General features: G+C 38.5%; 1 protein-coding gene across 1 annotated transcript in view; it reads left to right on the top strand.

Annotated features, from left to right (window-relative positions):
• N4BP1 (NEDD4 binding protein 1) overlaps positions 1-10,890 on the top strand; it is a gene marked incomplete at its 5' end in the record, with an annotated part of 22,933 nt that extends 12,043 nt beyond the window's left edge. The window contains 5 exons of the mRNA XM_006034970.3: positions 3,090-3,220; positions 4,191-4,287; positions 5,549-5,656; positions 8,842-8,949; positions 10,418-10,890. Of these exons, the coding sequence (XP_006035032.1) occupies positions 3,090-3,220; positions 4,191-4,287; positions 5,549-5,656; positions 8,842-8,949; positions 10,418-10,763 (790 nt within the window). The remainder of the gene's footprint in view (positions 1-3,089; positions 3,221-4,190; positions 4,288-5,548; positions 5,657-8,841; positions 8,950-10,417) is intronic.
• Between the last annotated feature and the right edge of the window lie 3,703 nt (positions 10,891-14,593).

Genomic DNA, 14,593 nt, shown 5'->3' on the forward strand with positions numbered 1-14,593 from the left:
GATTGCAATTTTGACTGCTATTTTCATATTTCATCTGCTGATACATTACCAGATCAAAAGACACTGCTTTCAGAGTTATTTCTAAAAAAGCTGCTTCCTCAGTATAATTCAGCTTTATATAGGCACTTGTAGCCTGTATCTCTTTCACTGGGAGCCTTTAACTTACTTTTTGCAGATAATGATGCTGGAAGTGCCTGTGTGCTTCTTTGGGCAGAACAAGCTTTTCTTCTGGTGGCTGTTTGAAAGCAAAGATTTAATAATACTCGCATGAAATTGCTTGAAGCAATGGAGGCTGAGCCCAAAACCAGCTTGAATGGCCTCAAATAAATAAATATCCCAGGAAATCAGTTTTTCTTTGTTTATTGAGTATTCCCAAGTGGCTCATGAATTGTCAATAAAATGCCATGCTCATTTGATTTATGACCTTCTCTTTTATAAAAATAGTCTAAGAATCCTTCAGATATTTTGTATAACCGTCTCTCAGGGGTGACTATTATTAAGTAAAAATGAAAATTTGTTGACTTGTTCTAACTTTCTGAGGGTTGAAAACTTTAGCACTGTTCTTCTGAAGCATGAATTTAGGTGCTAAGCTTTGCATTTCAGGATTGAAGTACTCCTGTCATTTGACTGTTGTGATCCTGGTTGTTTTTTATGGGGCAAACCTTAAATGATCCATAACTGTGACAGTACTTGACTAAAAATACAGTGCTGCTTTGTTACAGTAAATAGTTTTTTAAATGAACTTATTTCGGATTGTGTTGTTTAAAAATAGTGATGTAAAAATGCAAGTCACAATTATGAGTCATAATTTATTCTGAGCTTTTTCGACTGATTTCCCAAACTTGTATAAAGGGAAAAGAAATGCAAATTGCTGGGGTTATGTAGAAACTAACAAATGCACCACATCCTCTTTACTACTAACTTTTTTTTATTAATATAGAAGTTGTAGACGGAAGAGAATGGACTTTTACACAATTGAGCTCAATTCTGTCCAAATACATTGCATTGCAGCAGGCATAAATATATTGAACACTTCGGGGGGGGGAAAAAACTGTGTACACTGCACTGGGTTTAAAAACTTTGAAAAAACACTCAAAATAGATTGGTAAAATGTTTCCTCATTTATACAATCTGAGAAATTAGGTAAAATTTTACTTCCATATAGCACCATAACCTTGGTATGTTCTCCGCATGCTTGTTCAGTGATACTTGCCGTCTCCTGTTCAGTCAGCTGCAAACTCTTGATTACAAAAAAGAGAAAATTGTAATTGAAAATAACTTTCTGACCAAGATACTTTTAAATGTGTTACTAAGCCAGCATGTAACCTTTTTCCAAGGTTGTGCCCTCATTTTTACTGCAATTTCATATCTTATGAGAGATTTTATATATTGGAAATGTGGTTTTTAGAGGCACACCCACCTCTGCTCCCTTCTTTTTGCTTGTATTTCCAACAACCCTTTCCCATCCCCATCCTGATCCCCACTCCATTTCTTCACCCCTCGTGTTCCTCTGGCTTCTACCCTCATTTACAGTGTGCTGAGAAAACACCCAGTCCTTGCTTAGGCTCTTGACTTGCCTTGTGCCATCTTTAACCCTCCTAGGAGAGTTAGGGACTCTGCTTTTTGGCCATGTCTACTTTAGAGAGAAGATGTAATATTTAACACACTAATCATACTGTAGGCCAATCAGTTGTACTTCTAAAATGCAAATTCCAGAATATCTCAAACATACCTTCTTTACTATTTCTGAAAGCAAGCCTTTAAGTTTGCACTGAATTAAATATTTGTGCAATGCTCACTCCCATTATTACAGGATTGAGTAAATATGATTAAGTCCATATGTAAATATGGACTTAATCACAGGGTATTATTTCATCTGGTATTTAGCTTAGTTTGTATCTGCTTCTCTCCCTCTTCTGCAGAAGGGCACATTGTGCCTGAAAACTTGTTTAACATCTCTCTCAACCATACGATTGGTCGCATAAAAGTTACCTTCAGAAAAACCTTACATCTTGCAACTTTTTTCCCATTTGTTATCAGGAAATGTGCTGCGCAAACACATTCTTTTTCTATACCAGCTAAACGTTTGTCTTTTTTCCTGTAAATCTGGTTTTTAATATATAGAAATGCATTTGAAATAATGAATTATTTTTTAATTAACACCAGCTATAGTCCTCCTTAATCAACTTTTTAAGATTTTATTTTAGGTAGAAAAGTATCAGACTTTCCCCCTCCCCCACTCTCTTCCCCAAAGTCTCTTTTGCCCTGTCTTGTGACATTTGGTTTTTGGCATCTGGGTACAGATGCCTACAGATACAGATGACTACAGCACAGCAAAACTTCAGTCTTTGGTGTGTCTAACACAGAGACTACAAATGGATTAGTTCCTGACTGTCTTGATTTGTTTTCATTTTTATTAATGTCATTTGGCTAAATCACAAAATTAAGAAGTTAACATTTTTATTCTATTTTTTGAGAAGATGGCCTAGATTCAGAGGCATTACACTATCCGGCTACTTCCCAGAAAGTATTGGCCCCAAGACTATGGTGAGAGAAGCGATTGGGGACCTTCTATGTCCCAAACTTGGTACCCTCACTTTCAGTACCCTGAGATGCACCCTACCAAGACAACTGATTTTTGTACCAATTGGCGAGAAGGGACTGTTTCCTTACAGCACAAAACTTCAAAATTCATTATAGTTGAATCTTTAATTGCTCATTTTAACCTGCATTTAATAAGTTGTGTTTCAACTTGAGAAGTTTTTATGGTGGACTCTTTAGAAGGAGAAAAAGTCCCTATCTCCAAGTAACGGGTAGTTCTGCCTACAGAACTTCATGCAGGCTAGGCACTGTTCACCTGCCTTGCTGGGGAGAGGGGAAGGTAGCAATATATCTACTTTCTGCTAAAATACTCCTGGTTATGGAATGCATCCTGTGCAACTAGAGCAATAAGCATCTACTCCTTTTGGTGTAATATGTGAAATGAAGTTGCTATATCTTATACCTTGGTACTGTAAATCATTTCTGTGTCCTTATTTGCCCTACTGTACTTGAACCCATTTCAACTTCTTTTTTTTATTTTTTAATAGTCATGGTCTAAATAAATTCTTCTCCTGTCGAGGAATTGCTATTGCTGTTGATTACTTTTGGAAACGTGGTCACCGAAGCATTACTGTGTTTGTTCCACAGTGGAGAACAAGACGTGATCCTTCTGTTACAGGTGAGGCAAAATCTCCTATTTTCTTGCCTTTTGACTTCAGTTTAATGAACCACTTCCAAGTTCAGCTCTAAATATCTGGGACCTTGGTCATGAAAGTTATATTGGTAAATAAATAGCTTTGAAATAACTATTTTTACATTTCTCTGAATTCAATCAAATTGTTTGACAAAGTCTAATTGGACATTACAGGAAAAGGCAGCTAAGTATCATTTTGGATTGGAATAATTCATCATGACTACTCACCTTACAGAAAAGTTTGGGTGTCCTTTCATTTTAAGAAACTCCTCTAGGTTTGAACACTGTTTAAAGATCCACTGTTTAAAGACCTGATATTTAAGATGCATCTTCCATAAGAAAAATATTTTTAACTTGAATGAGTTAGCCAAGGGGGAGAAAATCCTTGTAAGTGCAAGGCACTTTCTAGTTCGTTTTCCCCCTCCCCCCCCCATATGATGTAGCAAGTCAGTTAGACTACTGGGATGCCTTGTGTTTCCAGCATGATCTGTAAACTCGTGGGAAAACTAGAATATGCCATGTCTTCCCTAGGATTTTACCCTGTTAACTCCCATTTAAGGCAAGGCCTTAAATATTTTAGGTCTTCTAAATAATTGCTTTTTCTCTTCTTCCAGTGTTTTCCAACCTCTCAAGCTTTTTTTAATTCTGTTTCCTTTCCATAGTTTTAAACTTAATTTTTTCTGTTGGGCTGAGCTCAGTTGTCCTGTTACCCATTTTGAACTGCAAGGTTGGTTAAGAGGAGGGTGGACACTAGGATGCCAATGCACATCTCTGCACCCATCGCTGAAGCCCTCCTGTCAGCTGAAGCCCCACATCCACAAGCTAGATCCAAAGGTTACCCACTTCTGCCCTAGAAGATAAGCAATATTCTCACTTTACAGTTGAGGAAATGGAAACAGTAAAATTAAGAGAATCTTGTCTTTTAAAACTAAATGTTCATTTAATTTTTTAACAGAGCAGCATTTCTTAACTGAGCTTCAGGATATTGGAATATTGTCTTTAACTCCTGCAAGGGTGGTATTGGGAGCAAGAATTGCTGCTCACGATGACAGGTATGGAAGATACAGGTTAAAAGTCTAACAGTGAATATTGCTAGGTCAAATATCATGAATCTTATTATGAGGTAAATTTTAACTTGCCTAGAGAGAGCCAGGCACCCACTTAATAGATATTGGATGTGCTCCATATTTGTAGAAATTGGATGCTAAAAATGTGCATCTGATATCAGAGATTCTCATTTGTACAGCTGTTTCTGTCATTTCCTTATGTAGTCTGCTTTCAGACTGTCAGGAAAATGAAAGGTTTTTGTTGTATACCTTTTTTGGTAACCTTCTAATATATAATTTAAGTCATTGTTCATCCTTGTGTAGACATGGTTGGTTTGTTTTATGTTCGTAACTTTTTTATAACATGGGCATAGTCAGTTTTCAGAAGGATCTCTCTAAACTGTAAAAATATTATTTGCTTAAATCACATACTGTTACCTTACTAACTTAACTCATTGAGTCATAGAGCTTTGATGCATATGTCTGGAGCTTTGCTGATAGCTCTGTTCATTTTTTATATATATATATATATATATATTAATAAAAACAGCATAGTTATTTCAAGTACATATCTCCAGTTGTAACACTTGAGAATAACTTTCAAGTGTTTTCCCCATTGCAAGCAGGGAGTCTACTTTATTTAAAAGAATAGTATATATTATTGCTGAATTCTCCCAGTCTTAAATTTCCCAGTGAAAAAAGCATGCTAGAAAAAGTTCTTTTAGGAGGGCAGCTATTGCTAAATTTGGCAAAGGTAAAGCAGCTGCCACTCTGAAGTTGTCATTTACCAGCTGGCTGCTATTTGCATCCCTCTCCCTTTAAACTAGTAAGCGTTCCCATTCTTGGGAGAAAAGAGATGTTCTTGCACTTAATGTGCCTTACTTTTTTGATTGATTATTAGTTGATACAGCCATATGTCCAACTAGAAGTAAACGTGTGAACATGAGACTGCATTACATTTTTAGTTTTTTCTTTAAACCCCGAATCTCTCTATTTAAGAATGCTAGGGCAGAAGATATTGGAGTTCTGTAGACTGGAGATTGAATTGTTTCCATGGTGGTTCTTGGGTACTGCTTGAATAAGCAGTGCAATTGCAAAATGCATATGGTATTTGAGTATCACTTTTAGTCGGGGGTAGTCAGCTGGCTTCTCTGAGTATCCTTGCTAATGGAGTTCTTCTTAAGGCTGTAGTGCTGGTTTTCTAGGTGATGTAAATGTCTTCAACTGAGGCAAAAGTTTTTAACTGTCTTTGAAACAAATGTTGTAGATTTTTGCTGCATCTTGCTGATAAAACTGGAGGGATTATTGTTACTAATGATAACTTCAGAGAATTTGTGACGGAATCACTTTCCTGGAGAGAGATTATTCAAAGAAGGTAATTACTTGGATTTGCACACATATAGCAAAGATGCCTATCCATCCATACATGCCATGTGCCACTAGCATAATGTTGAAGCATTTTTTTTTTTTTTTAAGAGAACTTTTGACCCTTCTGACATACTTCCTGGGTGTAGACTATTAGGTAGCCCTTCCTGGAAATAGGGCCTTGTAGCCCAGTTGCCTTAGACTCTGAACCCAGTGCTGTAACTCTGGGCCTCCAAGTAGATTAAGCACAATGGCTATCAGAGATGAGATCTTTTGGTACTCTGAAAAGGTCAACCATAAACTCAGGGGCACATGACAGCTGAAGGAAATCTATAGCAGCTTTGTAAGGGTACCAAAACTATTATCACTTTTAATAATTATTGCTTTACCTAACATGACAAATACGTCGCTACACAAATTTTAATTAATGATTGTATTTTGTTGACTTTTTTTCCCTTACTGCTTTTGAATATTCTCTTAGGTTTAGGGTAGAAATGGTTAAGAGTGAAGAAATTCTCTCCCACCTACACATGACTATTTCCCAACCCCCTTCCGCTCCCTCTGTTTCCCAAATTACAGCATCTGTCTACACCATGCAGCCTGTTTCTCTTTTTCAGGACTCTTAAATTGAATCTATGTCTGATGAAATTGTACTTCTTTGCTCTTCTCCCTTGCCAAGCTTCCTTGTAGTCCCTCAAGGTTTTTCTGTTTGTTTGTTTTCTGCTCCCTCTGGATATGACTCAATGTCATAGACACATCTGAGCCTGCTTTAAACTAGTGAGGGGCATGCTGAGGACAGTATATTTGTGGCAGCATGGATGATTAGACCATGTTGGGCTCCAAAGAGTTAGTTACCCAGTTTATTCAGTAGATCTTGTAGTCTGCACAGACCTTCGTGCTCCTATTGCCACTTTGCTCTCAGTAGCCAAACAAAGTAATTTAAAGCTAGCTTAAAGTATATGTGTATGAGTTGCAGTTCCTGTGTTAGAGGTGTCCTGAATCTTATAGCTTCAAGTCTTTGGAATTTCCATTCAAGCAAAATACCATGCCAAAAACCATCTTTGGAGATGAACTTACCTTGTGCCGTCCATTGCGTCAAGGAGCTCCTGCTTGAATAGGACAGAACAATTTAATGATACAGCAATTCCATCAGATGAACCAGAATTAATAAGCTGTGGAGATTCCCCAAATCATCAGTGTGGCAGTGCCATATAGTGTAACCCCCTCACCTATTGTGCAAAGAGCCCTGAATATTATGCTGACTTGGTTGGAAATGATAAGGGTGCAAATTATAAAGCTGCATAGACCATCCCACCAGTAGACCACTCTTATTGAAGCCTTACTGGGTATATGACTCAAATATTTCTATTAATCTCGGCTTTATGGCACAGAGTGAAGTAGTCTGTCTGGTAGATAACTAGATCCTTTGCTACTTTGAGGCTTTAGAAAGCAACAATTTTTGAATTCCATACAGAGACAAGCAGCAAGGGTCCCAGAGCCCTGATCTCATGCTTGCTGTAAGAAACTTAGGGCCCTTCTAGATATTCAGGTAAAGGCATAATAAGATCTGATGTTCAATCCACACAATCATGCCTCCTGCCATGTCACACATGCGTGGCAGGAGGCATGATTGTGGGTTCGAGTATCAGATCCACTTGTGCCATATTGCCAGTGCAAGGGGAGCCTGGGATTTGTGATGCTGGTCTCCCCCTTCACCAGCTCCCGCTGCTGCGAGCTCTGCAGCTGATGAGGCTCACAGTGGGGACAGTGTATGGAACCCAGGCCCTGCTATGAGCCCCATCAGCTGTAGGGCTTGTAGGGAAGCACCTGGCCAATGGTGTGATAAGAAAAAAACACAAAGTTATGCTACAAAAAATATGGACTAACTTTGTGGCTTATTGCTTACTTTTATCATGCCATTAACATGCGTGTTTGGGTCACAACTTAAAGCGTGATTAACTGGTTAATCACACCTTAAGTGTAACGTGTAGGTGGGACCTTACTTCCCAAGGAAGCAGCCACTGTACCACAGTAACCTTGGTTTATGGATATTTGAGACATAGTCCTTCTTAGAATCCACTGTAGCTGTCTAATCTTATAGTGACAAAAACTTATTGTAAATAACCATTTTAGTAGTTTCAGTTACCTGACTCCATTTTCATAAAGAAAAATAGAGAAAGCTAGATGATCATGTATTAAGTCCAACATTTTAATGCACAGTGTTTTCTCAGGCTTTACAATAGTATGCTCTTTGAATATGTAATGTGGTTGTCGGGTGTTTTTTCTATTTAACTGGCTAAATTGTTCCAATTACTAATACGTATACAAGAGGGAAAATGCACTATTATGGGTGCAGTATACTTCCACGTTTTATATGAAGAAACAATGTTTACCTAACTTCAGAAACAAAATTTAAAAATTTCAGTATTTAAAATCGGATGGCTTGCTTTTAACTTAAAGTAAAAAAGCAGTTCCTTTCCTTTTGCTTAGGGTCTGATCTCAAGCCCGCAGAAGTTAATGGAAAGACCACAGCTGGCTTCCAATACAGTTTGAACTACCCCTATATCATCTTCAAAGAACAAAAGACTGAAATAATTACAGCATATAAATAATGGAGATGCTTCTGTTGCTGCTGCAGTAGTTGTTTCTTCCATGACTGTGTTTTCCAGGCTTGTGTGAGTGGGTAGACAAATGTATTCATGCAGCAGAAGCTACTGCCTCTCTTTGATGTGCAAATTTACCATAGATTCAAATCATGGGGCTTGTCAGTACTTTGTGTGTCCTTGTGGTGCTGCTCTGATCACAATTGGTTATGTAGCCAATTGCAGTATACAGGTCTTGGACCAACTCTTCTGTGGAGGAAATTTTCTGAACAAACATTTCCTTACACTTTTCTTATCCTTTCTCACCAGCCCCATTGCACTTCCTCTGTTTTCAGAACCTTGTGTTACAGTGGCCCAAACCTCATAGTTCAAGAAATTCAGTATCCCCGAGTACAGTGGAAATGTCCTGTCTCTATAGTTAGCCATTAACAGTTTGACAGTGAGTACTGCTTATAGCTACAACAGATGTTCTCAACAACACACAGTTTTGAGTCCTGCTAAAAAATTAAGTATAGTTCATTCTACATACTGGTGACAGGAAAAAGACTTAATTGTTTTGATAGTTTTTTTTCATAACTACTTAATGTTGCAGATTGCTCCAGTACACTTTTGTTGGGGACATATTCATGGTTCCTGATGATCCTTTGGGAAGAAATGGACCCAGATTAGATGACTTCCTTCAGAATCAAGGCAGTGTTAGGTATAGTGCTTGCGCATGCCCACTCTCATTCTCTTTCTGTTTTGCTTTACGAGCTGTGACTTCAGAGAAAATACTGTTCCACTGTTTATTACAGTACAAGAGTGATGTTGTAGCCATGATGGTCCATAAATTATGCAAAAGGCAAGGATTTCTTAGGGTGATGTCTTTTATTGAACCAAGAATATACACAGTTGGTTCATTGAATTATATCACTCTAAGAAATCCTTTCCCCTGCTTTATTTAAAGTATTTACTTAAATCAAAAAGTAAGTGTATACATTATTCAAAATGTCAAGAACACTGGTTCTAAAGAGTCTTGTGGGGGGGAAAAACTGGTTTTGTTTTTGTTTTTACTTTAGTCTGTTCAGAAATCGGTGGTGACATTATGTGCAGCTAACCAAGATCTTACTCATCGGTAAAATAAGTCAGACAAGTAACTCAGTAACTTCCTCTGAGGTTTGGTTGTGGGGGTGTTCACATAAATGCGATGAACTTTATGGTGTTTTGATATTACGCAGAAGTACTGATTTATAAAACCAAGAGTTCATCTAAATACCTTAATTGACCACACTGATTCTCTCCATGTGGGTACTGTGGACGTCACTGCGCACAAAGTATAGAGATGCGCACACACTGCATGTTGCATGGGCACAGCTTTTTCTTTTTTTGTTTTCACCTTTACATTGTTGTTATGTTATGCCGATTAAAATATCTTGCCACGATTTCTTGAACTAAATGAGAGGGTTGTGATGGTGTTTAAGAAGATGCCTCTCATTTTACTTTTTTCATTTTAAATTTCAAAAGAGAAAACAAAAACCCAAAAACCTATGAACAAGATTTAAAAATAGCTGCTATTGTTTGGTTTACCTTCCAAGGTTTTTTTAAGTTGGAAGCTTTTCCTAGCTCAGTCTCTAAATCACTGAAAGGAGCATAGCTTCTTGAACGGATAGGTCAGTGGCAGTTTTGTATAGGAACAGTTGCTGTAGATATACAGGCCTTATTTTTTAGGGTTTGTTTTAGAATTAAAAAAGAAACCACCAATCTTAGTATTTAACTTAGACACTCAAACCTGTCTGATTTTTATCTATATTAATGAAAATAGTTAATATGTCTGACACAACTAGTTGGCTTAATGGCTAATCAGTAATACTGAAGTTAGAGCCTTGCATTTAAAAAAAAAATGAAAATAGTAACTGTTTTTGCTGTGTAGTCTACTTGTCACCTACATAAAACATCAGAGCCAAACGCATCCAATATAAATTCAAGGCTTTTGGGCTCTTGGGTTTCAGATTTGAAGTCTTTTGGATGAAATTTGATCCTTTATTATTTTTGTATTGCATTTTTAGTCCATAACAACCTTACAAGTAATGTAAAGATTTTGGAACACCTTTTTGCTTTTCGTTTTTTGTTGTTCTTAGAAGAATCTCCACATCTCTTCCTTAGTTTGAGATTTCATTTTTGTTCCATAGAAATTTTCCACCAACACAAACAGCATTATCAAGTGCTGGGTTGCATTCTTCTGAGACATCGGTCTTCATGCCAGTACCCAAGTTGGCCAATAGTAGTAGACAATCTATGAACAGAGCACATCCTGGTCCTTCATCTCCCTGGCTTCCACTGCAACCAGATATTCCAGATGCACAGACTTGTCTAACAGTTCCACCACAAAGATCTGTTACCGAAACAAAACAGCTGAGAGAAGCACTGGTAAAAATATTTCCCGATTCTGAGCAAAGACAGAAGATTGATCAAATACTTGCAAACCATCCATTCATGAGAGACCTTAATGCACTGTCTGCCATGGTGCTTGACTGAATGTAATATATTGGGTTCTTTGTATTTACAACTAATTGAATTTAAACTTTGGATGCCAATATGAACAACATGTTGCACCAAGTTACACTGTGTATATTCAAAACTTAATTTTATTTGTATAAACAAAGATAAGAACTATTTTTTTGTGTATATTCTTGTGGCTTTCAGACACCAACTTTTTGGTAAATTAAATTGTGCTGCTATTACAGATTTGTGTTAACATTTTCTGTGAAAAGAAACAAATCTTGACTACTTCTGCCTCATTGGAATTTCTTATTAAAACAGTTCACTTTCTGTATTTTAATATTTGGTTTTTAACTATGCCTTTTGAAAAGGGAAAATCATGTCTGTCAAATACCTGAATTAGACCTTTTTAAACTGAAAAATTATTCCTTTTAGAGAAACATAATATCATGAGATATACTTATCAGACTGCACTTTCAGTGGGGGCAGGCACATGGGTGAAAGCTTAGAGGTCACAAGTTCAAGGCCATAGTAGAAACAATCATGGGATGGCCTTGTCAGATTCCAATGAATCTGTGAAGGAAACGAAGGTACTTTCAGCAGTTGATTTTGGCTTTTAGATAGGAACTGCTTATACTTTTGCACTGCACTTTTCTTGTTTGGTGAAGAATGAAGAAATGCCACTAGATGGCATCTTGTATCTTTTGGTTTTTACAGATCAAGAGAGATTTCTAGCTTTACTCAGAAATGCCAGTTCTCATAATTGAATTTTATTATTGTGACTTGAATTTTCTTTCATCTTGGTAATAGTGCTATATAGTAGTACCACTTACAGAATAAATAGTGGAAGGGCTGTTAGACATAACTAAAAACAGCTGAGGCATGTAACCGTTTGTTCACATGATATGCTATAGGCAAGCATTGTTATTGCAGCAGGCTAAGAAACTGTATGTCTACATATGCATCTGAGGTTTTAGTACTTATATAGTTATAAGTAGTCAGTGTTGAACCAAAAAAGTCAGTTTGATTGCTCATGCAAGAAAAGAAGAATCATTAAAACAGTGTACGTTTGTAAGCCCCTATAACCAGAAAATTCCTAATGCTTTTGAAAGGTTGTCAGTGGTTCTCAACCTTTTTAGGTTCACGGCCTTGTCCATAACTTTTTTTGTTTTAAGTTGGAAGCACTGTGGTGGAGAACCACTTTTTTGCTGCCTCAGCTTACCTGTCTGGTTCTCAACTGAGGTGCTGCTGCTACCAGGTAAAAATGCCCCATGCACCTCATGCACAGCCGTGCTGGGAAGGCCTGTGTGCTCCTGCCTGGATTAGTTATCTGATAAGCCTAAACCAGGCAGGAAAGCGTACGTATAACTGACTAGTTCATAAGGCTTTTTAAAATTACTGTTAACAGAATATGGTGTGGCATAAAAACCCCATGTTAGCTAGGAAAGGGGGTTATCACCGCACTTTCTAAGTTTGACCCTGCTAGTCCTATGCTAAGTATTGGGTATTTAAAGAGGGAACACAGATCTGTGTGGCAAACCAGGAAGGAGTGTGGGCTGGCAACACCCCTGTTGAATCAGGAACCTGACTCTGGCTGGGAACCGACAGAAAGCTGCCATCTGCTTCCGCTTCCCTGAAGACAAGCCCCAGGTTTTTCACCAACTGCATTTCTGAGTGAAAGACTAGTGTGACCAGTCAAGTGAATCATTGGGCTGGTACTGTTCCTGCTGGGAGAAGCCTATTCCCCTTCTAAGTACTGATCAGGCTAGCTCAAAGCCTTCAGTAAAATAATAATAATTTTTCTATCTTAAGCTAGAAGCCTGGCAGCACTGGCCATGTCTACATGTGCACTTTAATGCGTATTAGTGTATTTTAATGCTTATTAAAGCATCATTAAAAAAATGCACTTTTGCTAATATACATTAAAATAGGCTAATGCTCACTAAAGTGTCACTAAAAACAATACTCTTCAGTTAATGCGCATTAAGAGGTGCATTTTCCTAGTACCTCACAATGGGAGGGTATTTATACACATACTTTTTTGTCCCACGATGTGCCGGAGATCTGCTGCTTCGGAGCAGGCTCAGTTAATCGAGTCTGTTCTGCACGCAATATGATGCAAACTGCGCTGTGCCACGTGCAGTTGTATAAGCAGCGAAATGCACATCAGCACACAGAAAATAGCAGTGGTGTGATTTTGAACTAAAGTACCTTCTATGTGTTTTAGTTCAAAAGCGCGCTGCTGCCACTTTCTCAGTGCTGATGCACTTTTTGCCACTTGTACAACTGCAAGTGTTGCAGCACCCAGTTCTTTTCAAGGCTCCCGGTGCTGTGGCTCGTACATGTGTAAAAAAGCCCGGAGGTACTAGATTTAATGTGCATTAATTAAAGCACATTAATGCAATGTAGACATGCACACACAGTTTCCAAATAGAATGATCTTCAGGAGGAGCCCAACTGAATGTAATGGCCTGCTGACTGGGGAACCTGACTACTGGCCAGTTATGACTGAAAACAAGTTTCATTGAAATAATGGTTGACCATGTTGTCCCAAAACAGCTTCCATAGGACCTACTTGATGTGAACTTCATGTTCTGCATTACCTGGAAAGAAGGGAGTTGCATGGTGGGGCTGATTGAGAATTGCCTCTCAAAGGTAAGAAGGTGAAAGCCAACGGAGCTCACTGGGAGAAAAAGCTATAGAACTTCCAAGTTCTCAGCCACTGGAGTCTGGGAAGAATTTCTTGGGGGCAGTCAGGGAAGCACAGTTATGCCTGCTAATAGGATGGGATTTCTTGGGCTGTAACAACCAGGTATATGGAGTATGTGGGCCTTAACCATAAGGTTAAATATGATGTATGTAGAACCCTTCAAAGTGGAGAAAATAGGAGGACCTGATGGGTTCAGGGTTTGGACTCCTATCAGCTGCAGTAAATTAAAAAAAAAAGCTGGTACATATCCTGTGTGTGGACAGAGAAAAAACGAACACAACTAACAGCTGAAATTCCACAAGACATTTGATGAAGTATGTTGATCCCATGCAAGCCAAGAACTTAGCAAGCTGCAGTGACCCCAGTCAGCAACTTCCCTGCTATACCTTTGGTAGGCATAAAGTCTGAAGCTTAAGGAGCACAGCTCAGTTGGACTTGACCAGGAAGAGGGGATCAGGCTGGTAACTACTGCTCCCAACAAGAAGTCTAACAAGAGCCAAGTCAAAACTGAGACTACCATCTGCCAGTGCCCCCTGACATGAGGGTAGACTCTTTACAGGAACATATTGAAATAAAGTAAAGGAGCCATACTGGTGTCCAGCTGAAAGGAGACGAGGGTAGGAGGTAGCTGAAGGTTCTTTTGTTTTGTTTGGGGAGTCCGCTCTAAAAAGGGTTGAACTCTTTGATGATTAGCTGAAGGGTTAGGGCACCATAACCAAAACACTGAAGATGAGTGCTGTGCTGTGCTGTGCCCTGCTGCAGGATGTGTAGGATTGGTTTCATTTTCAGTGTGGTAGAGGTGCTGTGTTCTTTTGGTCTGTATATAATTGTCAACCATTTTACTTTGCTTGCGAGTTCTCTTACAAAGCATGTAATTTTCTGGTTATTAGTGACCAGACCGTGCCACTGCTAGGAGCACATCTGTTCATGAAATCTTGAGCCTCAGACTAGAGAGCTGACTTGGATTGTTCTGCTGTTTCCAGAGAAACTGCAATAGAGCTAGAGGGTCACAACATGGTGTCATAGTAGCAGCACAAATTGCCTCAAATCCCCCTTGGAACCAGTAGCACTAATCACTCAGAGCATGTTTGGTTTAAGCCAAAAAAGAGGTTTGTTTACATATTTTTTTCAAGGATTTGGGGGGGGGGGGGGGGTT

This window comes from Alligator sinensis, unplaced genomic scaffold, assembly GCF_000455745.1.
Source record: "Alligator sinensis unplaced genomic scaffold, ASM45574v1 scaffold1107_1, whole genome shotgun sequence".
NCBI lineage: Eukaryota > Metazoa > Chordata > Crocodylia > Alligatoridae > Alligator > Alligator sinensis.